Source organism: Myotis brandtii, unplaced genomic scaffold, assembly GCF_000412655.1.
Source record: "Myotis brandtii unplaced genomic scaffold, ASM41265v1 scaffold120, whole genome shotgun sequence".
In the NCBI taxonomy this organism is placed as follows: domain Eukaryota; kingdom Metazoa; phylum Chordata; class Mammalia; order Chiroptera; family Vespertilionidae; genus Myotis; species Myotis brandtii.
In genome coordinates this window covers 3,066,709-3,092,928 of record NW_005354174.1, presented here as the reverse complement: position 1 = coordinate 3,092,928, position 26,220 = coordinate 3,066,709, and the positions used below count along the sequence as shown (strand labels likewise).

The 26,220-nt window shown below is 35.8% G+C and overlaps 1 protein-coding gene across 1 annotated transcript in view; it reads left to right on the top strand.

The window, feature by feature from the left end:
- NSF (N-ethylmaleimide-sensitive factor) overlaps positions 1-26,220 on the top strand; it is a 126,075-nt gene that overhangs the window by 77,100 nt on the left and 22,755 nt on the right. Inside the window, exons 13-16 of the mRNA XM_005858705.2 lie at positions 7,767-7,862; positions 11,426-11,582; positions 13,566-13,699; positions 25,484-25,550. Of these exons, the coding sequence (XP_005858767.1) occupies positions 7,767-7,862; positions 11,426-11,582; positions 13,566-13,699; positions 25,484-25,550 (454 nt within the window). The remainder of the gene's footprint in view (positions 1-7,766; positions 7,863-11,425; positions 11,583-13,565; positions 13,700-25,483; positions 25,551-26,220) is intronic.

Sequence of the window (26,220 nt, the reverse complement as noted above, 5' to 3'; positions counted from 1 at the left end):
GGTTCTTTCTCTTTCCTTTCAAGCATACCAAGGGCTAGGGGTGATGCTGACTTTTGGTAGAGAAAATTCATGATAAAAGGAATAGTAATTAACTGTCCACTGCTAAATCTTCAGAGTAGCTGGAAAAATAACGGTAGTATCTGCCCCATATTAACCACTGACTCATCTCCCTTCGGTTGTCTCCATCTGATACATGTGCAGATGAAGATTTTGAACAATATTTTTAATCTTTGTGCTGTGTTGAGTTGTAACATGTCATATGAAGTTAGATTTTCTACATTTTAGAATTATGAGGGCTGCTTCTTTCAGCAAATATACTGCATAATTGCTATTTTTGAGGTATTAAACTGGAGACATGAAGATAATAAAGCATGGTCTCTCTCCTCAAGGAATTCAAAGTCAGGGGAATGGACATGTTTGCAAATTAGTACAAAAAGGTATTGTACTCTGGTAGAAATATATACAAGGATACTTTTATTTTGATAAATAAAGTTATCACCTGTAGATAAGTGACTCCCAGGTTTATGTCTTATCTCTTGAAAGTATATCTCCCACTTTCAATTTATAATTAAATAATTCTACCTGGATGTTTTGTTTATTTTAAATATACTTTTATTGATTTCAGAGAGGAAGGGAGAGGGAGAGAAACATCAATGATGAGAGAGAATCATTGATCTGCCATTGTCTTTTTTTTTTTTATTGTTTTCCTTTTTGCTCCTATTTTGCTGATATCTCAATTTCTCAGGCTTGAAACTTCACAGTTATCTTTGATTCCTGTCACTCTACTGTATCCCACATTAACTCATTTGCCAAATTTTGTCAGTTCTACCTTGGCAGTATCTTTCAGTTCTCATTGTCACTGTCCACCTTCTATTTGATTAATCTTCCTACTTCATATCAGTCTACCCTTCAGAAACTTTCAGTGAGGCATCTTTGTCTACAGAACAAAGTACAGACTTCTTAGCCTTGTCTTTAAGGTCCTCTAGACCTTCTTCTAGGCTAGCCTTTCCGGATGTGTTCCCAGTTATTCTCTGCACACTTTAGTCAAATTGAAATGCTCACTGATCATCAGACATTAATTTATTTTTCCACTTCTCTGCTTTTTTTTTTCTTCACTGAGAGTCTTTACCATCTCTTTTTATTTATCTTTTCAATACCTGGTTCATATGCCACAATTTTCTTCAAATCTTTTCTGATTCTTTCTTTCAAGAATAATGTGTTATTGTCCTTCCTGAAATAAGTGTATCATTTATGGTACCTTCGGTTTACTTTGGTTCAAAACAGATTTATTCAGCACCTATTGTATGCCAGACACTGTGCTAGGGGTTAATACTACAACTGCAAAGAAGTAAATCATCTACCTTTGAGCAGCTCACAGTCTGTCCTCCACATAGAAAGTACATGGAAGGTGAGGAAGAGAAAGGAGTCAGATGTGGTCAGTTCATGGGGTGAGAACTTTCACAGAGAAACTTCTGTGTCTATTAGTGGGGTAGGTCATTTAGGTAGAAGGAACAACATACGCAAAGTAACAGAGACACAGAATAGCATGATCTGCTAGGGTAATTCAGTATTACTTCAGCATGAAAAGCAGGGAAAGGGTGGTAGTGAGAGATATTGTGAGGAGACTAAAGCAGGGGATGGAGCACAAAGAGCCTTTTATACTGTGCTAAGAAGTATGCACTTTTTTCCTGTGAGTAGTGCTAAGCCATTGAAGAGTTTAAAGAATAGCAGTGACATAGTGTTAAAACATAAGATCACTCTGGCAGCTGTATCGAGTGGAGTATTTAGGGGAGTATTTAGGGAGCTGGCAACACAGACGAGAGAGGGGAACTTTTATAACAGTTCTTGCAAGAAATAATAAAAGCCTGAACAGCTAGGTTGAGTATGTTCTAGTTATTTGGGAAAATTCTAGCAATGGTTCTAAACCAAGGGTCAACAAACTATGGCCCATGGGCCATATCTAACCAGTCACCAGTTTTTATAAGTAAAGTTTTTTAGAACACAACTACACCCATTCATTTATGTATTGTCTGCAGCTGCTTCCATTCTACCATGGCAGGGTTGAGTATTTGCAACGGAGACTGCATGGCCCACACAGCTTAAAATATTGACTATCTGGCTCTTTACAGAAAAAGTTTGTCAACCCCTGTTCTAGACTTTAAGTCCGTATCTTATTCATCTCTGAATCTCCCACAATATTTCAAATAGGTCTAAAGACTGAGAACATAGTAGGTATTTAGTAAATATTTTTTAAGTTAGTAAACATGTATGTATTCTGAATCAAACTATCTATAAGTCATAATTTTCCTACATAATAGAAATGACTGTTCTAGATCAAGAATGCCATACTGGAGAAAGACACTTTATTTATTTTTTAAAAATATATTTTTATTGATTTCAGAGAGGAAGTAAGAGGGAGAGAGATATAGAAACATCAATGATGAGAGGGAATCATTGATCAGCTGCCTCCTGCACGCCCCTTACTAGGGATGGAGCCCGCAACCCAGGCATGTGCCCTTGATTGGAATCGAACCCGGGACCCTTCAGTCCACAGGCTGATGCTCTACCCACTGAGCAAAACCAGCTAGGGCGAGAAAGACACTTTACACAGATAAGAAAAACCTCTTTAAAATACTGGAGATAGCGGGAGGAAGATACTAGTATCATTGCATTTTTAAATGCCAATGATCTAGACAATGTGGGAATGTAATATTTGGTCCTTTATAAAGTGGATTTTTCCTTTTTCTTTTTCTTTCTCTCCTTGCCATAAGAAATGTCTTGATAAGAAGTGATAGTAACTTCAAGAAACATTGAGTAAATGATGTAAAAATTATTTCCCACCTTACTGATCCTTCACCTCAGACCACATTAGTGTTTCTTGATATAATCCACAATAACTAGTTTATTAGTTATCAGATTTTTCATATGCATTAGCCACCGGATTTTTCTCTTACTTAGTTATTTGCCATTTTTACCACAATAATCTTATCCCAAAATGTTTCTAAGCCATCATCTCATTAAGAAACATATTTCCTTTAAGCTACATTAGTTTTATACATGAAGCAATAAGATACGGTGGGAAGAATATATATTTTATAGTCCTTACATTACACTTCTTTCACTTTTTTATTTTTGCTCTGTCAAAAGGCAATAACTACATATTTCATCTGGATTTTTGTGAAAATGAAATCAAATACTATATTTGGAAGTGCCTTATAAACTACATATCAATGTTAGTTCTTTACAGTTTTGTTATTATTGGCTGATTTGAGAGGATACCATATACATCCTTTTCAATATCTGAGTTTCTGGGTTTTATTGACTATTTGCAGTTATCATTTTTCTAATTGTAAAGTTAATATGTTAGTTACGACTATATAGAATATATTATCCTTCAGATTTACAAGTAAGAAGTAGTGCAAATAGTGGACATTATTTCCCTCGCTTTTTCCACGTGGTTGAATTATCTTTAAACTTCAGGTGATGCATATTGACTTGTGATCAACACCTTTGATACCAAAGAGCTTTTAATTTTTTACAGTATCTATGAAATATTTACTACAAGGGACCTGTAGGCACTTCAAGGAAAGAGGGAAGGATATGTAAGACACTAACCACACCCCCCAAAATAAATAGTACCAACATTTCCTTTTCTGCATTTAAAAAAATCTATATTGCCAAAAGTTCTTTCAATACTGTTTTCCTAACAAGACTCCTCCTTGGCCGAACAAAAGGCATACAGTTTTAGTATTCCCATTGCTGTAAATGTTCATAGCTTTACTAGTAATGATTGATGAATAAGTAATTTGAAACTTATGATTTAAAGTTGGTATAAAACTTAGATACAACATTCAACTGTTTGTTATGATGTTCTTCCTGTGTATTATAAAAAAGCCATTATTAGTGGGGTTTTTGCTTTCTTTGCAAAAGATTTGAGTTTAAACAAAATCTGGTGGACTAAACTAAACAGGTCTTCCCTGTTAAATTGTTCTTTCAGGTTTTCTGAAACAAGTAGAAAATCCCATTATAAACACCTCGATGTTCATGTCATTTGTAGTTGAAACCATGTTTGTGGTCAACTAAAATTCATGTGACATTAGGTTGTTTTTATCTTGAAAGGAATTTCTGCTTCAGGTAGAGAAGATTCATAACCCAAATTTCTTCTGCTCTGATCTGCTGTAAGGAAGTAACACACACACACACACACACACACACACACTTTACAACTGAATCGAAGCTCTGATTTATGTTTGCAGAACTTCAATAAAATTCTTATTTTCTGTAGAATTTTGATTGATTAAGGTCATTCTACCCTTAATTTAACAGGAATGATAAGAACTTTGAAAGGTCAGATTTAAAAGGTTATGAAATTTAAGGGTGACCACTTGATATTTGCTAGTGTTGAAATACAAGTTTATTAGTTTCAGCAGGTAAAAGCTGAAAGACGTTGCTTCTTCTATATTGATTAGCTGTTATAAATAAAATGCAGGATAAAATCACACTAATTAAGACAAATGAGAAAAGGTTTTCTGAATGAGTAAAAATTCAGAATTGTAGCATTTTAAAAATAAGGTTTTACTAATTTGATAAAATAGTAAAAAATTAGCTAAGAGAATGCTTTAGAAAAATTATTTTAATGAATAGTCAGGAATAATTCACAATTGTATTATTATTGGTTATTTATAACTAGTTAACTTTTGAAGTTCAAGGAATATCTAAAAACAACTTGTCCTAAAATAACTCTCCTCCACCCATCTGAATTGACTTTTAACTCATTGAGTGAGTTCTTTCTTAGTAGTAAAAAGACAAGATGCACACCAGCTTCAGTACTGAAATCTATCATATTTTTTGGCAAATGTTGAAAGATAGACAAGATTTTTCCTTCACATTGCTATATGTTTCTGTCTTTCTGGTTTCACTATAAGAGGAAATCAAAATACAAAACATTTTAGTAAAAACTTAGGGCTGTATAGGGAGAGGATATTTAAAATTAGTCTGGTAGCTTCATTGGGATTTTAATGTGATTCTATCAGAACTGGTTTCTTCACTTTCACTTTAAAGTTTACAGTTTGTAGAATTCTTTTAGATGTGTCAAAAAGACTTAATCAGAGTCTGAAACCTTTATAGAAGGTTACCTTTACCCTCAATTTAAGAAACCTTTCAAGCTTATATAAGGACAACATGAGATGAAATGAGATAATGTATATGAATATACTTAATAAACTATAAAGCTAAAAGAGATTTATATATTATAAACATAATTCTTTCAGGAAAATAAACTTAGAGATGTCAGAAAATGTGATCAATATTTATTGAATATCTAATATGTGTCAATGAAAACCCTATTAATACTTTAAATGCTAATTACTCTCTTTATTTAAGTAGAATATTTCTGCATCTACTTAAATGTTGCTTGTTACCTGCTCTCTTTTTTAAAATATAGAAGTCATATATGAATATATTCTCTTTGTAGAAGACTCAAGGATGCCAAAGTATAGGGGAAAAGTCAGACAGGCCATCTCTAACACCCAGAGGTAGTCAGCATTTGGGCTATGCCTTTGTAGTCCATTTTCTTTTATATTTGCACTCATATACATATGCACTTTAAAAAAACAAATGGAATTGTACTGCAGTTCATATTTTTTACTTGACAATATGTTTCGGCTAGCTTTCCATGTCAGTATATGTAAGTCATTATTTTGGACAAATGCTCAATATTCTAGGCTATTACAACACAATTTAAAATATAAGATCCACAAGGGCAGGAACTTGTGGCCTTACTGCTATTCTGTAGAGCAGCAATTTTCAACCAGTGTGCCGCAAGAATTTTTAAAACATGCAATACCTGACTAGTCAGGGGCACTGACCTCTTTTCCTTTAAGATTGTCAAATAAATAAAATGACAACACAACAATAGCTATCTGGTGTGAATGAATCAAACTTATACTTTTTTGGTGTGTCAGATCGGCAAAAATATATTTGTTGGTGTGCCGCAGGATTTTAGTAATTCGTTTGTGTACCATCAGATGAAAAATTGAGAATCACTGCTCTAGTGCCTAGAACAGTGCATAATACTGTTATGAAAATTCTTGCCTGTGTCTCCCTGTGTACATGTGGAAATCATTTTTTAGGGGAAATAGCCAGATTTATTTTTTAAATGTGATTGATTATATTGTCTTCTAGTTTCTACTATTGCGAGATTCCATTGCAGGTAACCTGTTTTTGTCTCTCATAAAGGTTCTAGGACTTTCTCTTCACTTTTAGTGCTCTGAAACTACACAACACTGTCTAGACAGATGTAGGTTTGTTTTCATTTATCCTGATCAGCACTCATTGAACCCTTTAAGCTGCAAAAACAGAGCTCTCTTCAGCTGTGGAAATTTTTTTTCTTCTATCTTTTTCTCTTTTCTCCTTCTCAGACTCCTCTGGCTCAGTGTTAAAAATTCTGTATATACCATGCTTTTTAACCTTTCTCTCTTAACTTTCTGGCATTTCATGGGTTTGGGGCAGGAAGGTAGATAAGTAAATGTGTTCTGTTTGCCATCTTGATCCAGTTTCCTGACATAGTTCTTATTATCCCATTAAGCTTACTTTAAAAAAAAAATGTCTGTCACCCTAGTTGGGTAATTCAGTTGGTTGGAGTGTCATCCCAGTACGCCAAGGTTGTGGGATCAATCCCCGGTGGGGGCACATGCAGGAATCAACCAATGGCTGCATAGATGGATGGAACAGATCGATGTTTTCTCTCTCTCTCTCTCTCTCTCTCTCTCTCTCTCTCTCTCATTCTCATTCATTCTCGCCCTTCCTTTCTCTCTCTAAAATAAATAAGTGAACAAATGTCTGTCATTTTATTTGTCTCAGCAGTCTATTCCTAAAGGAACATGACTCATATTTTATAATAATGAATGGAAGGTTGATATTGTTTAACAAACTTTTGTTTTATAATCAGATTTTTTGAAGATAACTTTTTAAAAATCATAGTACCATTTTAAATATTAGACTCACTTGCCTGCTGCTATTGGGAGTGAGCCCAGTCACATTAAAAATTGTGTTGGTATCTCAATCACTCATCAGGTCCAGGCAGCTCCAAGTGCTGATAAAGGCCTTGATGCCTCTCCAGATGTCTGTGCTAAGTGTCAGCTCCAGGTGCAGGGAGCAGAATACTTGGAGCTGGCACATAGATTCTCAAGCACAAAGTATGAGTACAAATCCAAGTTGTAGGTCCTTGGTCTCCTAGAAAAATGGTTTACAAACCTGTGGAACTTTATAAAAATTAAATGCCTGGACCCTCTTAAATAAAATCCTGAAGGGGCCGGGGCTGAGTATTTGTGTATCTGTAAAGGCTTTAGAGGTTATTCTAAGAATGATAGCTAGAGTTCTTAGAGACCCTCCGTATATATTTTCTCCTCCTTATGCCTCATTTATAAAGAATTGGCTATCCAATGTTCTTTGGTACAGATGTGTCATAATTTACTTAACTGGTACCTGCTTGGTGGACATTTAATTTGCTTCTAGTCTTCTGCTATTATAAGTCACTGGATTAGATGTCCTTGTAATATAACATTGCACACATCTGTGAATATACCTATGGGATAAATTTCTACACGTGGAATTGTTCAGGCAAAGGTATATATATTTGTGAATTTGAGAGAGATGCTATTTGCCTGTGAAAGTATGCTTTTCAAAGTCTTTAGGTGTTACATTCTTAGGCTGAAAATATTCTTAAATCTTAGAAGTCCTTACATTGTGTTTTCATTTCTAACTAGGCCACTACTAAAGTTGAAGTGGACATGGAAAAAGCAGAGAGCCTGCAGGTGACAAGGGGAGATTTCCTCGCTTCTTTGGAGAATGATATCAAACCAGTGAGTATGAATATTGAGTGATGTATAAGCCCCAAAATAATAATAATTCAGGAGAAAAATAACTGCTATTTTACCAGTATTGTGGGAGGTTATATCATATGAAGTTTTTAAAAATCAAAAAATCTTATTAGAAGTGTTCAATATAAGAAACATTCAAACAATAACTCTGATAGCTGGGTAATTAGCCAGTACTTACTGAAATATTTCTCATGATAGGGAGCTCACCATCTGTTAGACCAACCATCCCATTTTGAGGCTTTCTAATTATTAATTCTTTATATTGAACTATAAATAGTTTTCTCATTGGTTCTTATACAATCTGAAGCTACTGAAACCAAAATTCATCTTAATTCATCCATCCTCCATATGTTAGTTACATTTAAAATTAGCTCTCATATTCTCCTCTCTCTACCTTTCTCTAACCTCCTCCAAGGCATTCCTTTTTCTTACTCATTACCTTTTGGTCCTTAACTGCTACAGTTTCTAAAGACTCTTAACCATTCTAAGTGCCCTTTAAAAAAAAGGTGTCAGGTTTTTGTTTTTTTAATGCACTCACTAGTCACAGTTGGAGCTTTAGAATACAGTATAAGATCATTAACCCATCCTATCCTCCTATATAATAAAAGCCTAATATGCTAAGTGTCTGGTCGTCCATTCAACCAATCAAAGCATAATATGCAAATGATATGCTAAGTCGACTTAACCGCTCACTATGATGTGCACTGACCACCAGGGGGCAGACGCTCCAACTGGTGGGTTAGCTTGCTGCTGGGGTCCAGCCAATCAGGACTGAGCAAGACAAGTTGGACACACCCTGTGGCCCTCCCGCGGTCCCTCCCTGGCTGGCCAACCTCCTACATCCTTCCCTGGCCCCGATTGTGCACCAGTGGGGCCCCTTGGCCTGGCCTGCACCCCTCTCACAATCTGGGACCCCTCGGGGGATCTCAGAGAGCCAGTTTCGGTCTGATCCTGCACACCAGGCCAAGGGACCCCACTGGTGCACAAATTCATGCACCAGGCCTCTAGTTTTTCTATAAAATAACCACTAATGTTGGTTTACTCTTCATTGAGTAGCCATTGTTTGGAGTCCTATATTAGTACAATAAACAAAGTGCAGAAAGGCCTCTTAAAGAGGTGTGTATGTTTGGTTTTCTTTTAAAAATGGATCTCAGGTGCACAGAATTGGATTAATCTTAATCTTTAGTTTGTGACACACTGTTGTCATTAGTCTACATGGGGTATAAAATAAAGTACAGTGGGTGCGTGTAATTTTGGGGGAATTGCTATTTTATTGCATATTTTATAACCAAGAATCATCCATATGATTTTCTGTAGCTATACATCATTCATTTTCTTTTTTTCAATTAAAAACAATTTTCCAATTACAGATGTTATAAAATTATATTAGTTTCATATGTATATTGTAGTGATTAGACATTTTCATTCCTGAAGAGCATTGCATTGTGTGACTACCACAATTTATCTATTTTCTTGTCAATGAGCATTTGGGACATTACCAGGTTTTTATATTACTAGCAAGTGCTGCTATGAGCATTCTTGAACAAGTTTCTCTTAGATATATATTAAGGAATAAAATTCCTGGTTTGTTGGGTATATGAATGTCCAACTTCAAATGTAAGAATTTTAAACTTTTTCCAGTGGTTGAACCAATAAGTACTTTCCCCAATATTGTAAAAGAGATCCTGTCACTCTATATCCTCTACAACACTTGGTATGGTCAGTCTTAATTTTTGCCATTCAGTTGGCTGTAAGATGGGATCTCATTTTGGTCTTAATTTGCATTTCACTGATTACTTACGAAGGTAAGCATTTCTCCATGTACTTACTGGCCATATGAGTGTCTTTTGAGAGATGCTATTCATGCCTTTGCCTATTTTTCTATTGATTTTATCTGTATAAGTTCTTTATATATTTTTGACAATAATTATTTGTTGCAAGTATTTCTTTTAAAGACAAAAATCAATTTGTTTTATTAGCTCTATTTTTTATTACTATTGTGACTTTTAAATATAAATATTTACTTTCAAAAGTTACTGAGCAATAGAAATGGTTAATCTTTTGTTGTTGTCATTTGTAATAGATACCAAAGATATTAGAACCCAGACTAACTGATCTATTTCAAGATTTTTTATAATTTGACTACAAGAAAGGGGAAACTAAGATAACTAAGTTAAGTAGGTAGTAAGTTTCTTCAAATTATTCCATGAGTCTGGGGGACAAAACAAAAATGAAGTGGCGGGATAAGTAAGGAAGACGCATACATATTGTGTAGCCTCGGGGGGGAGGGGGGGAGTCCCTCTTTCCTGGTTCAGGTATCTTAAAGCTGCTGCTGTAAGACTTAGAGTGTATACTTGGAATAATTAAAGATAAAAGTCAGCCAATCTACATATTTCCTATAGCAGTATTTATTAGGCTCTCCCTTTCTAACTTTTTAGAGGGCCACTGAATGCACCATATCCAGACCAGGCAATGAGGACTTCCCTTTGTACTCAGGAATCAAAGGACTAGTGTATGCAAGGACCAAAGAGAAGTCTGAGAAATGATTGAGTAGCAAAGAAATAGAGTAATGAGACTGTTGTATACTGTTTAGAGACACTATTACAAAGAATAATTTTCTGTGAGGTGCAAGTTCTAAAGAAGAGTTAAAATTGTTTTATACATCGGAGTAGTGAAAAATTAACTTGTTGAAGGATATAATAGCTTAAAATTCTCATGACATAGGACCTTTACATTACATTGGGTTATGTCTTCCTACTCATTTCTTTTCCTTTTAACCTTAGGAAAATTCAATTAAGTAACTAAATACTAAAGTTATTGACTACTTTTGGCAACTGGTTTGATAGGAGTTCCAATATTAGATTAGAAGTTGAAAATGAAGAGAAATGTGATTTAAACTCCAATATGTAGTGAGAACAATTAAAATTATTACATATAATAATTGCTTTTATTTTATTTTCCTAACCCTTCAGTCTTTCATTACAACTGCTCATTCCTATCTCATTTAAAACCTTATATTTACACATACACACTTACCTTGGTGCCATTTAACTTGTAACCCCTTCCACCAAACTGATGTGGACAGGATCTCCTCATTACCATTTTACATTCCCGTTTTAATCCACGACACTATGGTCAGAGTTAGGATAGTGTCTTTGTCTGCTGAGACAAGTGTTTCTAATTTCTGAGTCCATAATCTCTTTTTCTCTTTGTTCTGAACAGAAGGCAACAGCCATGTACTCCTTATAGAACTAAGCACATAGGGACATACCCTTTCTCGAGGGTTATGACAGCTTGGGCTCTGGTAGAATCTGAGCCTAGAATCTATTGTTTCTCCATTAAGTCATCCAAAGCAGCTCCTCCCCTCCCCAATTTGATAAAAAGTAAAATGCAAAATTATAAAACAATGGAGGTCTTTTGGTGTGATTTTCAGGCTTTTTATACTGATATGGGATATTGCTCAACATTTTTATTGTGTAGGAATAAAGTATTTTGGGCATCTTTTATATGCTCAAAATGTTTTAAACTGTCCTTTTCTTCCATAGGCATTTGGCACAAATCAAGAGGATTATGCAAGTTACATTATGAATGGTATTATCAAATGGGGTGATCCAGTTACTCGAGTTCTAGATGATGGAGAGCTGCTGGTCCAGCAGACGAAAAACAGTGACCGCACACCATTGGTTAGCGTCCTGTTGGAAGGTGAGAAGAAATGATGAGATGGCATTAAAAGTTAAAAAAACAAAACAGTACTTTTATAAAGCCATTTAGGACATTCCAGAAAAATGAATTATTTTCATTTCTAGTACTGTTCATCATCTGCAAATAGTAATCCAGTATATGTGTACCAATAATTGTGCAATTCAAGTCCTACTGAGGACAGAATGTTACTGATGAATGATAGCAACTCATTTTCTTATAGGATTGTATCTAAATTTCTATGTTACTTAATAGACTGTAATACCAAATAGCGCTGAATTCAGTTAAATAAATATTCACTGAGTACTTGACTAGTTGCTGGAAGGGCAAAAAAAGACACAGGAGAGACCAATGGTTAGAATCAGTTGCATTAGCCTTAGTTGTAATTTGATTGTAGTTTGAAGTAACAATGGTAGTGGAGATGGAGATAAGTAAACCATTTTGAAAAATATTTAGAAGGTAGAATAAAAGAGACCATATTATTATAATTAGTAATTATTAATCATAATTAAACTATAATTCTTTGAACTCTTTCTTTTGCCAGTCACTCTACCAGCACTTTACACATATTACCTCATTTAAACCCACTTCAGTCCTGAGGATAGATGCTGCTGTTATCCCTATTTGTAGAGAAGCTGAGGCTTAGAAATATTAAGTAACTAGATGTACTATGGGAAAGATATCAAATACAATCCCCAGGTTTCTAGTATACATGCCTGTTTCTAAGATTGGGAGTATTAGTGGAAAGGTTTGGGAAAGAAGATCATGAGTTCAGTTCAGGGCATGTTGAGTTTGAGGTTCCTACAGAATAATTGAATCGGAAATGTTAAGTAGCCTATTATATGTAGGTCTGGTGCTCCAAAGAGAAGTCTGGCTACAGTATACATTCATGAGTTGTCAGTATATTGACTGTCGCTGAATCCATGGGAGTGGAAGAAGTCACTTACAGAAAGAGTATAGATTGAGAAGAAAAGTGGGCCTAGAACTGATCTCTGAAGTGTGTCAACATTTAAGGACAAAGTTGACAAAGGAGACTGAGGAAGAGTAACCAGAGAGGTAGGAGGAGGGGGAAAGAGAATGTGCTATCATAGAATCCAAGAAAAGTATTTAAAGAAAGAGGAGAGTTATCAATTGTATCAATTATTCTTAAGAGGCCAACAGATAAAGTATCAGTTAGATTTGGTGACATGGAAGTCATTGGTGATCCTGATGGGAGCCTTTCCATGTAATGGGAATGGAAGCCATAGCATTTGTTTGAGAGTGGATGGAAGGTGAAGAGTGAAGGCAGCCAGAGCAGATAATTATTTAGGGAAGTTCCATTTTGAAGGAAGAAGAGAGTAGTGTTGAGGGGTGTGAAGAGGAAGAGATGGAACATATGGGGGAGAGGGTACTGTCAATAACGTTGGGTTTCTGAAAAGGTGGGAAGGAAGAATTGGTTGGTTTATGGGTGGAAGAGGGACACATCTTTCATTACACAGAAGGGAAGAAGAAGGAGATGTCTAAATTCAGGTAAGTTTGTGGATTTGGTGGCCTGAGTCTTTAGAATTCTAGCTTTTTAAGTCACATTTGCTTCTAATAAGGCAGTTTTCCCTGCCCCCACAATCATCTCCTAAAATTGTATTGTTTTCTTAGACAAATAATTTGGTAGAACTAAACATAAATACTGATATGTATTTGAATGCACTCCTTTTTTAAGAAGCAAAACCCTTGTGTTTTATATATTTAGGCAGAAGTTTGAAAGATTAAGACTATGTGAGAAAGAGAGAAGGAACGTATTTCATCATACTTTTGAGAAATGCTAATCAGTTCATTAAGTTTAGTTGCTAATAAATAAGAGAAAACATGTCTGCCATGAAATTGTGTCAGGATATGTTAATGAGCAACTAGTTGAGACCTCAGTACCTTGTGGATAAAAGTTTAAACTTGTTTTATTTCCCTTTGCTTAGGTTGGCTTTTTTCCCCTGACTTGCTCATATCTTTATGCAGGCCCTCCTCACAGTGGGAAGACTGCGTTAGCTGCAAAGATTGCAGAGGAATCCAACTTCCCCTTCATCAAGATCTGTTCTCCTGATAAGATGATTGGCTTTTCTGAGACAGCCAAGTGTCAGGCCATGAAGAAGGTATTAAGATTTTTACTTTCATTTTAACTTCATATCTCTTAGATGTGTGTGTACATATGTACATATATATCTATCTTTGTACGTGTATGTTTGTGTGTGTGTATATATATGCCCATAGCAACTATGTTCTTTTCGAGTGGAACTAGATTATCAGCAAAATTTGGGAAGAAACAGCAACTATATTAGATATTTAACTTTGTAATACATTTTTATTTTATCTTTCAGATTATGCTTTGTTTTATACATATAATGGTTAATTTTCATTTCTTAAGTTTGTATGGACTTGATTGAAAGGAAAGATCCTAGTTAAGAGTGTTTGAGTAGAGTGGCCCAAATTCTTAAGTTCTTTCATCAATATGCAAAAGTCAAACTATTTGAGGTCAATTAAGTTAACTGTGTACCATTGGAAAGATATTTTCAACCACCCCCCCACCCCCCCCGCAAAGGGATGGCAGTGTATTAGATAATCAAATCTACTTGACAACTTAATGCAGTCCTCATCCTTCTTCCTTTCTCCACGTGCCATTTGTCATCTTCTCAATATGGCTGCTTTGAGCCATCAGTTGCAACATAGAATAGACTTCTAGAGCTGAAAGGACCATCTGGTCCATCTCTCGTACATTCAAGCAAGTGTCATGTGAGACATCTGGGATAGTAGGTGACTGCTTTTTAAAAAACAACAAAAAGCAACGATGAAGACTCTTAATGACTGTTTAATCTCACTTAGTAGCCAGTGTTTCCATTGATATTCTGATTATGTATGCTCCCAGATAGTGAAGAAATTTTATTTTGTATCTAATTGAAGTATTTATTTACTTCTATCCTTTTTTTCATTCTTGATCTTTTCAAGATAAGAACTGACTCTAAGCCGAAACCGGTTTGGCTCAGTGGATAGAGCGTCGGCCTGCGGACTGAAAGGTCCCAGGTTCGATTCCGGTCAAGGGCATGTACCTGGGTTGCGGGCACATCCCCAGTAGGAGATGTGCAGGAGGCAGCTGATCGATGTTTCTCTCTCATCGATGTTTCTGGCTCTCTATCTCTCTCCCTTCCTCTCTGTAAAAAATCAATAAAATATATTTTTTTTTAAAAAAAAAGAACTGACTCTAAGGTAGATGTGGGAAAATCAGAGTCAAGGAAAGGATTCTTGAGAATTGAAGTGCTACCTAGTGAAGACAGCTCAGGTGTTCTTTTACGGTGCTCAGAGGCCCTCACTTTATAAAGACATAGGATAGAATTACTTCAGTTTTTCTTTAGGAAAGAGACAAGCAGATTAAAAAAAAAGTGTTTGAAAAGTTAGTGTCTTGTTAGTGCAGGAGGCAGAAAATTATTTGTGTAGGGTGCTTGAAATGGATAGAGAAAACAGAGCTTGGAGCAGGATTCCAGTTCTATACACTGAAATGTGAAGATAAGTATTCTATATAAAGAGCCCTGGCCAGGTCATTCAGTTGGTTAGAGCATCATCCTGATACACCAAGGTTGTGGGTTCCATCTCCGGTCAGGGCACATATAAGAAGCAACCAATTAATGCATGACTAAGTGGAAAAACAAATAGATGTTTCTCTCCCTCTCTTCCCCTTCCTCTTTCTCTCTAAAATCGATAAATTAAAAATATCCTATATAAAGATATTTGAAATTGAGTATGAAAGAGAAGGAAATGTTTTCAGATACCAAAAGAACTTAAGTACCATAGTCAATTTATTCTGTCTGATGTGAAACCAGTAGTATATATTCTCAAGAAAATCTGGACAAAATCATGAGACCAGTCATTTCCTTGATGTAAATAGGGGTTAGTTTTCTTTGTTGTTGTTTTTTGTTAGTGTCTTTTTTTCCTCCCTCTAAAGGGAACCCTTAAGCCATATCCTTTGGTGAAAATTTAAATAATAGCGCTTGGAATCTGTGGTCATTTAATTTTCCTTTTAATTGAACAGGTAATTCTACTGGCATGTCTCTAACTCCATCTATTCCTTATACTTGGCAAAAGTAGTCATATTCTGCCCTGGCTGGTGTAGCTCAGTTGGTTGAACATCATCCTGTGCACAGAAAGGTTGCTGGTTTGATTTTTGGTCAGGGCACATGCCCGTTTTCTGGCTTGATCCACGGTAGGGGGAGTGCAGGAGGCAGCCAATCTATGTTTTGCTCTCACATCGGTGTTTCTCTCTCTCCCTCTCCCTCCCTCTGTCTCTATAAATCAATTTAAAACTATTTTTTTAACTTAAAAAAATTAAAAAATAGTCATCATCTGTACAAATTATAAATTACTCCATTGCTTTTCACCAGCTGCCAGCCTCTGCCTCAGATGTGAGTGGATGGTCCTAGTTTTTCTATAAAAGTTTTTAAAAAGTACTTTAGACTCCTGCAGATCAAAGCTGCTTTGTAAGTGTGAGATATTATCATTTTTATTATTTTAATCTCTTGCAAATTGACTTGAGGGGGGAAGGTAATAATGTGCTGATTTTAGAGGCTTAAATGGTTAAATTAATGGCTTAATAACTTATGATTTAATCTTTAAATTGTTGAAGCCTTTCAAGGCAGAGTTTTAAATGAGTAGAAGTCTAAGGAATATGAAAATAAGTGTCTATACAAGCTTATTCAACATGGTTTCAATTCATGATTCACTGTCTGGATCATCCATGCACCCTTAAAATTACAAAAATGTTTTATGTTTCAGCAGTATAATATATACATATTCAACTTTTTGACTTTCCTTGGGGAAAAGATATTATTACCTGAACCTAAAGAACAGAACAGCGAAAGAATGAGGCATAGGTGTCTTGGAACTATATTGGAAATATTGCAGAATCTTTCTCTGCAAATAATTTTCACATTGTTGCCTAATGATAGGTTGACAAAAGCCTGAGGGCTCAAACCAGTCTAAAGGTGCTAAGTTTTTCAGGTTGCTTCTAAAAATGAAATATAAATGCCATTCTTAAGTAGTTCTAGTCTACCTCCCACCACTGTTGTCTTCCCTTCATTTGTAGTGTGAGGATGGGAAGATTTTTAATTCTTTTTTCAGAGCACAAATAATTTATAATGTTTTTATCATTCTGGAGAGGCCCGTTCTTTCTTTGTAAGTGCTCCTCCCCACCATAGGTGTCTTGGAACTATATTGGAAATATTGCAGAATCTTTCTCTGCAAATAATTTTCACATTGTTGCCTAATGATAGGTTGACAAAAGCCTGAGGGCTCAAACCAGTCTAAAGGTGCTAAGTTTTTCAGGTTGCTTCTAAAAATGAAATATAAATGCCATTCTTAAGTAGTTCTAGTCTACCTCCCACCACTGTTGTCTTCCCTTCATTTGTAGTGTGAGGATGGGAAGATTTTTAATTCTTTTTTCAGAGCACAAATAATTTATAATGTTTTTATCATTCTGGAGAGGCCCGTTCTTTCTTTGTAAGTGCTCCTCCCCACCACACACACACACACACACACACCCTGCCTCCAAATTAGGAGAAAATAAAAATGAGTTCATGTTTGTCCTTCAGTTTTCTTCTCTGCTCAGACACACTTACACACACATTATGTATTGGGGATCACACTGGATGTACTGTTTTAAACTGTCTTGTTTCACTTAATATATTGTGAACTTTTGTGTTTTGTTTTGTTTTCTTATCTGGGTTTTATTTTTAATTTTTATTTTTTAGTTTTTTTCTCTTTTGCTCAGTCCCTCCACCTGCCCCTCCATTGTGAACTTTTTTCAGTGCCATAGAAATTTATCTCACTATTATGTTAAATTAATAGCTATGTAATATCCATTTAAGCATTCCCTTTTTATTGAACATTTAGGTTGTTTCCAGTTTTTTCCCCCCAATTATAAATGATATTCTGTGGAACTACCAAACTAGGGAAATTACTGTCCCCATTTTCTTATTAGATTTTCCTTAGAGTAGCATTATATTTTACTGGCTGAGAACTTGGGCTTAGGTTTCAAATAGATATGAATTTGAATCCCAGCTCCACCACATTTCTTGACTATAAGCCTCTGTTTTCTCATCTATAAAATTAAGATAATAGTAATAGCTGCCTTATGGGTTATTATGAGAATTAAATGAAATGGTAATCTATGTAAAGTATCACACAATGCCTTGTGATATACTAGTAATATGTGCTTGATAGAGTGTGGTGGTTATTTTTACTTATCATTATGATTGTACATATACTTTTGGTTATTTCCTTAAGATAAATTCTCAGAATCAGGATTGCTAAGGTAAAAATATGAATAATTAAAATATTTTTTTTAAATATATTTTATTGATTTTTTACAGAGAGGAAGGGAGAGAGATAGAGAGTTAGAAACATCGATGAGAGAGAAACATCGATCAGCTGCCTCCTGCACATCTCCCACTGTGGATGTGCCCGCAACCCAGGTACGTGCCCTTGACCGGAATCGAACCTGGGACCCCTCAGTCCACAGGCCGACGCTCTATCCACTGAGCCAAACCGGTTTCGGCAATTAAAATACTTTTAATAGTACTGCTACCAAAACTCTTATGCCAAAATAATAATGATTTATAGGATCCCACCTCTTTAGAAAGTTGAACCAATTTATGCTAGCAGCCCCATCATTTTAGTGTCAGTTTCCTGGGACTCTCAACCACACTTAATGTTATAAAAATATTTTTTTTTGCCAATTTCATAAGTAGAAGATTGGCATTTAACTATTTCTTCAGCCACATTTTCATGACTAAATGCTCAGTTTTAAAGATTTTTCAAAATGTTTTGCAACAGAATAGTTTGTGAAACTGGGAAATATTATAACATTAATTTTTGTTAAAGAATGATGGTCTGAATAGTTAATCCATAGAATATCTTTGTATACCATTTTATTACTTAAGCTAAGAGATAAGAGTTTTTGTTAATAAAGAGGGCCATTAGACTTGTTTTACAGAGAAGAAGGGAGAGGGATAGAGAGTTAGAAACATCAATGAGAGAGAAATATGGATCAGCTGCCTCCTGCAGATCCCCTACTGGGGATGTGCTCGCAACCAAGGTACATGCCCTTGACCGGAATCGAACCTGGGACCCTTCAGTCCACAGGCCGATGCTCTATTCACTGAGCCAAACTGGTTAGGGCTAGACTTGTTTTAATGAACAGCTAAGATTTCACTGTAATTAAGCTATTGCTTTTTGTTCACATATGGATGGTATTATAATGTATGAAAGTAGTTTATTCTCAATTATTTTAACATTTACCTTGCACTGCTCTTAATTTGCTTAATGAGTTCTTTCTCCGTAGGTCAACTTCTCACCACTGCCAGTATGTATGAGGTATTATCCTCATTCTGGGGGGTACCATATGTTCCGTTCAGATATTTGAAATATTTGCAGATCTTTCCCCCGTTTATGTTTGTTTTCCCAACTTCATTCTATTTTAAAATTTTAATTCCAGAATCTATTGTTGCATCTATACTTTTTAAGAAATTTGTTGTAGTAGTTCTATTAGTGTCATTAAATGAACAAAAGGACAAAGCAATAAATTTTGATTTTAACTCATTACCTAATCTTGATGCTTTTCGAGTATACAAAAAAAAATCTGATGTGACTAAATTACTTAAATAAAATTAAGTAAAAATATGAGTGATTTATAAAACTATGCCCATTAATAACATATAATATAGTCTTGCTTTTAAAGGATTGAAAATTAATGGAAGACATTTTCCTTTCCACTAGCTTTGCATGAAAGAAATAATCTTCTTTGAATATCCTCCTCCTGTAAATCCCACTGCAAATTGTAGTCTTCACAGAACAGAATCATAGTGCCTAATCCTCCCCTTTTCGGGGTTTAGTCCATACAAAGAGCAGAGCTGGAAATTGGATCTTTTGACAGCAGTTACTAAGCAACAGAATTTGGATGTTTTTGGTTAACATCCTAATATATCATGTAACTGGTTTGTTGAAGTTTGTGCATGTATTAACTGAGAGAAGTGGGACACTCCAGAAGTGATTACAGGTCCCTGCATGGCTGGGGGGAGCGGGCGCTTGTTGTTGTTTTGTTTAATACACTTTGTCTTTTGGCGTTTGTATCTGTTTGGCACACAAAAGAAGATGGAACAGATCTTTAGTAGAACTTTCAGACTTTGTGGCTTTTTATATTATTAAAGAATACCTCACTCTGTGGCTCACGTTATGTGAAAATGTAAAAATTTTTCCTGAAAAGCAGGGAGAACAAATAAAGGATTTTAAGGTCATTCCAGGAATCTTTAGTGCTTTGCCAAAAGTTTAGGTCCACTTCCTGAGGCAGTTTCATTAGAAGACAGCTAATGTTTGCTTGGTTTACTCCCCAGTTATTTTTAGAAACTAGAGATTATTACTGATAGCACTGATTTGAATTTGCTCATTTACGTTTTTATATGCTACCAAATATGATTAGAGTATGCTTTCAGTTAATTGTTGACAGATTTACTGCATTAGGGATTTTCTAAGTCATCAGATTCCTACTAACTAGGTACTTCACGCCAACCACTTCAGAATTAAGATGAACTCTTTCAGCCCCCAAAGGAGCAGAGAATTTGGATTCACTTGCCTCAGAGCAATGAAGAGGTTATAGAAAATAGAGGACAGTCTACTTAGAACACACTTTGCTGTGGTTGTGATTCTGAAAGGCTGAGATTAACATGGAACTAATACTGGTGTGTTCCCATCTATATTCATGTGGACTCCAGGGTCTGCAGCTGCTGCCATTCCCCTGCACACAGGTGGCTCCCAACTGGTCAGAAGATTCCGGGAGTGTGCTCTGTGCCTTGAGAGTTTGCAGTGTCCTTGAGGACCATATTCACACCTGTCCCTCTCCCTTGTGCATCAGGAGCCCTACACCTCCTTTTCCTCAGTGCTTAGAGTGCAGCCAGCCTGCTCTTGCCTCAAGCCCAGGCTCCCCACATTCTAGGTTGTCTCTTAGGACCACTATCTACCTTTGCACATGAGAGAGGTGGTACCAGAGAGTTTAATGACAATCTTGTTATATCCACACCTAGAAATAGACTATGTAACTCTGTTTTCTAGAGACATTCTTCATCTTCTAGAATAGTCCTCATTATTTCCTTGTTGACTGATGCCACACCCACCCTCCCTCCCTCCCTCTTTCTTTCTTTCTTTCTTTCTTTCTTTCTTTCTTTCTTTCTCTCTCTCTTTCTCTCTTTCTTTTCTTTGCTTTCTTGCTTTCTTGCTTTCTTTTTTCTTTCTTTCTTTCTTATCTTAGAAAGGAGGGGAGAGAGAGAAATCAATTTGTTGTTCCACTTCTTACTTATGCATTCATTGGTTGTTTCTTGTATGTGCCCTGATCCAGGATTGAACCCAAAATCTTGGCATATCAGGATGACTGACGCTTTAACCACCTGAACTACCTGGCCAGGGCCACACTTTTTCTTTCTTCAATTCTTTCCTTTTTTTCGCTTTCGCTTTTTCTTTCAGACTTCTCACTCAACTTTAAGACTATATTTATAAATATGTATATATACTTATATCTACACACTGATAATTTTACTTGCTCTACAGGAAACTCCCTGATAAAACTAGGATGATCATACACTACAGTTTGCTTTGAGCAATCCTGGTTTTTACCTGTTGTTCCAGTGTGATTATTAACATCTCTCCCCTTTCAAGTGTCCTGGTTTGCATGATAACTTATGTGATCCCCTAGTGATAACCTCTCTAGCAAGAAAAGGCTTGAGTATCATACTTTCATCTTACTAAATGAGAGGATCAGAATTTAAATTATTTTTTTAAAGAGTCTGTAAGATACAGCCATTAGCCTCAGCTTCAGCCCACCAGGCTAACTGTTGTGATGGCATCATTTGATCTGGAGCAAGCACTGTGTATCTGCTGTATGCTGGTACTGGTGAGAAGTTTGGCACTTCCAGTTGTACTATTCTAGCTGGGCAGTTTGTACAGCTTTACCTTTTTTGCATCTTTTCTTCTAGTATTTCTCCTCCTTTTTGGATTTATCTACATAAAGTTGCAATAGAACATCCCGGCTTAGTATGTAAATGTCTCACTTATATTTAAGTCTGGCAGCTAATCCCAAATACTTGCCAGTTGAATCTGAGTATCTTCTTAGTGAATGCTCTGCTGGGGCCTGGACCAGGAATCTGAGAATGGAAGCAGCTGGGAAAATTAGGCAGAAAACATGAATCCAGGGGAAGAGTGGTGACCTTATATTACACTAGTGACTAGATAAGGAAAACAGTATGTATGAAGTGAATGGGGTGTGTGTATTTAAATTAGAGCAGAGTTGCTACCTGAAGGAGTTTCAGTTGACTGGTCAACTGAAACTGGTCAAGTTACAACTGGAATTGCACTGCCTTTGTCATGGTTAGTATGTTGTTAAGAGTCACCTGTGAGTGCTCCTCTCCCCGTGATACTAATTAGTGCATTAAGAGCTGTCTGTAAAAAAAAACTACTTTAGCCCTGGCTGGTGTTGCTCAATGGTAAGAGTGTTGGCCCATGCACCAAAGGGTCTTGGTTTTGATTCCCAGTCAAGGGCACGTACCTGGGTTCACTCCCTATCCCTGGTTTGGGTGCATGCAGGATGCAACCAGTTGATGTGTCTCTCTCACATGGATGTTTTTTTGGTTTTTGTTTTGTTCTCTCTCTCTCTCTCTCTCTCTCTCTCTCTCTCTTCCTCCCACTCTCTTTGAAAAGCAATGGAAAAAAATATCAGGTGATGATTAACAAAAACAAGCAAAAAAAATCCCTACTTTGCATTGAATGACTGCTGTAGGTATTTTTTTTCCTCAAATGTCATAGGTAGCCCATGCAGTCAACTGTGAAGTGATGTGTAATGCTTCATGAATCACAGTATCTAAGTTGGTGAGACTACCTAGCAATTTATCATCAGTTTAGACCCAAGCAGTGTTCTCTGTAAGGTCCCTGTAGCCATGTAAACTCTACATTGTTTTTGAGAAGGGAGAAGGCTGATTTTGGGAAAATGTAGAATGTAGTGTCTTAGGCTCCTGTGGCTCTAATCCATGATATTACAGCTTGACAGACAGAATGAAATACGTGCATCAGAGCCTTTAGTAGAATTATGAAAAAAATATTTTGAAGAATAAAGCATTATTTTCAGTGACTCCTTGAAATCACCTGAGTTTATAGGATACCACATTGGCTGCTGTATTGGTTCAGTCTTCAACAAATAGCAAAGAACCACAGGGAAACTGCTTCCAAACTTTTCCATTGTCTCTTCCATTTCTCTTCTGCTTCATCTCTCACCCACCACTCCCCACACACACCAACACTGACCCCTTCATTTTAATTCTTATTGACTATGTCAGTTCCTGCAGTGCTCCTGCATTTTCTCACTTCTGCCTCCTAATACCCAGTATACTCTTCTTAGAACATTTTCTTCCCTGTTTTCCACTGGTTGTTCATCCTTCAGGTCTCAACTTAATTGTCACTTGCTAAATTTAGGAACACAGCATTGACTCCATAAGCCTCTGTATCAGTCAGGCTAGGCTAAGTTATGCTGCAATAATGAACAACCCCAAAATCTCAGTGGCTTAATACAACAGAGTTTATTTCTTGCTCACAGTACTTGTCCATCATGGTTCAGAGGCAGAGCTCTGCTCATTGTAGTTTCTCAGAGACTCAAGCTAGTAGCAGAGGCTCCATCTCACATGTGATTCCATGATAGCCAATTAGGATAGAAGGAGTATGGTTAATCATACAGTGACTCTTATGAAAGCTCCTTCCAGAAAATGATACATTTTATCATTTTTATCCACCTCACAATCCAATGGGAAGACAGCTAAGAAAGAGAGGGTAGAAGGGATTGTGACAGTGTGGGAGAATGACTGAGGGGTGTAGGGAATGGTGCAGAGTAAAGCAACAGAGCTATTCTTTCAAGCATGCTTTCTTTTATGCATGCATGCAGCAGACATGGATTAAGTACCAGTGAGGTATCAAACCTTGGAAACATAATACTTGGGAAGACAGTGTCTACCTTACAGAATATAGTGTGCTGGGGAGGATCTTACCATCTCTAGATTGTCAACATGAGTTGTTTTTTGCTTTTTTTTTTAATTTTGGGTGTTTTTTTTAAGGGGGGAGGGATTTGGGTGTTTTTTTTGTTTGTTTGTTTTTTTCATCTTTGAGAGTGGCTTTTGAGCATAGAAAAGACCATAGGTAGCCCTGGCCACTATGGCTCAGTTGGTTGGATAGTAGTTCTGTACACCAAAAGTTGGCAGGTTTGATGCCCAGTCAGGGCATATATCCAGGTTTTGTTTGATCTCTACCCCAGTTGGGGCATATATTCCCATCAATTACCTACAGAAAGGATCATCTGTAGCTAATTTGTGGCCTAAAAAATTTTAAATGCAACATCTCAAAATTATATCATGTAAGAGTTTTTAAAACAAAAGTAAGCAAACTTTTAAAACGTCTACTTATATCTCTTATTCTATTTGTAAGTCTAGAAAAATTTAGTAATTACTTAAAAGGGGACTTTTACAGTTTAATTAAATTTCTTTAAATATCTTAAACTATATTTCCACATTTAAAATATTTTCTTTTCTCTTTGAAGTACTTTAGTTGTTTGTCTAACAAAAAATATTCTAAATTTCAAAGTAAGTATATAATTACATTTATTTAATAATAAATTAAATCATAAGTATGGTTAATCTTAGATTATCTTTACCATTTGCAAGGCCATTAAAGTTATCTTTTACCTTCCAACATAAAATTAATTATTCAATTGCATATTTTAAATTGAACTAGCAAGGCTAATCTAGTAATCTAATATGGTAAATTCTCTTAATTATTTCAAATATTTTAAAGACCAAGCACACACAGGTTGTCTTCAAACTTAGTATGAAAAATATTAATTTTGTTGGTTTGATTTACTTTATACCTAACTCTTAATCTTATATAGTTAAAAGATAGCTGCTAAGGAATATTATGTCACCCAAAGCAAGATGGAAGGGAGAGTTACATCTTGGTCACTGAGGTTACTTATCAACCAGAGAGCTTGGGCTGGGATGCAGGAATTAATTGCAGATGACATGAATGGGATGCACTGAGCCCTGGTTATAGTTGCTGGAAAGGAGCCCCAAACATTTATAAAAAGGCTGATCTCAAAGCCTTGGGTGCTTATATTCAATTTTTACATAAATGAATTCTCTTATCAGGCTTGTAATTGCTACGTCCTTATCAGGGTATAACTTGTTCACTTCTTGGTTTAGTGACCATTTCTTTGGCTATCATAAGACAATGTATTATTATCTTTTGTCAGATTCTAAAGGTAGAACCAAATCTATTTTGTCCTTTATACCCAACTTTCATTCTTTTGTAAACACTGAGCATTATAATCTGATTTGAGTCGACAAGCTTCTGTTCTTTCAATGTTATTCCTGCTTAAAAGGGTCACAGTTCTTACAGATAATAAAATGACATCCAATTTTATTCTACATATCCCTTGTGGCTTCATCTGGCTTTTGAGTCACAACACTGAAGCCATGCTCCTGACATAGATAGGAGAGACCTTTGTGATAAACTTGACAGGATTTGTCTGTTCTCAGAATTCCAGGTAGGACATAGCCATGATCTAGTATCATTTTGGGCAAGTCATTTAACTGCTTTGTCTCAATGTTTTTCATTCTTAAAATGCAAGGACTCTTTTAGTTCTAAAATCCTATTATCTTTTAAATTCTAATTTAATGTAGTCTGAAATATTGGTGTTTTACTGTGCTTTGTTTAGGTATTGCTCAAGAATTAACAATATTTAATTAATTTTCTTAAAAATTGTCATAATTATGGAGAGCAGTAAGATAATAAATGGTTTTGCTTTCTTCCAGATCTTCGATGATGCATACAAATCCCAGCTCAGTTGTGTAGTTGTGGATGATATTGAGAGACTGCTTGGTGAGTCATTGCATTTGCTATTGTACTGTCTTTGCCAATGTCTCACAGATTATAAGAAGAAAAATAACAGGTATTTATAAATTATAAGGCAATAGAAATACCTTTCTTTGTCCTATAAGGAAATATAACATCTCTTCTCTCTCTCGTTAATGATGGTATTCATGTTAAGTATGCCTTATGACTATAACTCTGTTATAAGTTGTTTTCCTGTAAGGACTCCTGCCTCATAATATTTTCTATCTTCTACAGAGTTCCCTGCCCATAATAAATGATTAGTAATTTTTGTTGACCGATGTATTTACTGCCTGTAGCTCAGAGGTTTCACTTGTGAACTTGACAGAGCTAATGAAAGTAGGGTTTACAATTAGAGTGAGATAACACTTGGGGCAGAAGCTGCAAGCTTTCTGTTACCTCAGTTTCTGCTCTTATAAAAGATATATAAAAGGGATATAAAGGACTATATCCCTTCCTTACTTATCCCATAGAGTAATTATGAAGATAAAATTGATATAATAATGTTGGAAACATTCTGAAAGTTAAAAGTGCTCTGTGGTAATTTTAAAAATATTTATTAAACATTTATATGCATTCTTACATAATACAGAGATGAATAAGTCCCTGCACTCAACTCAAAATGTGTAATCTACAAATAAATTCCAGAAAAGTATTA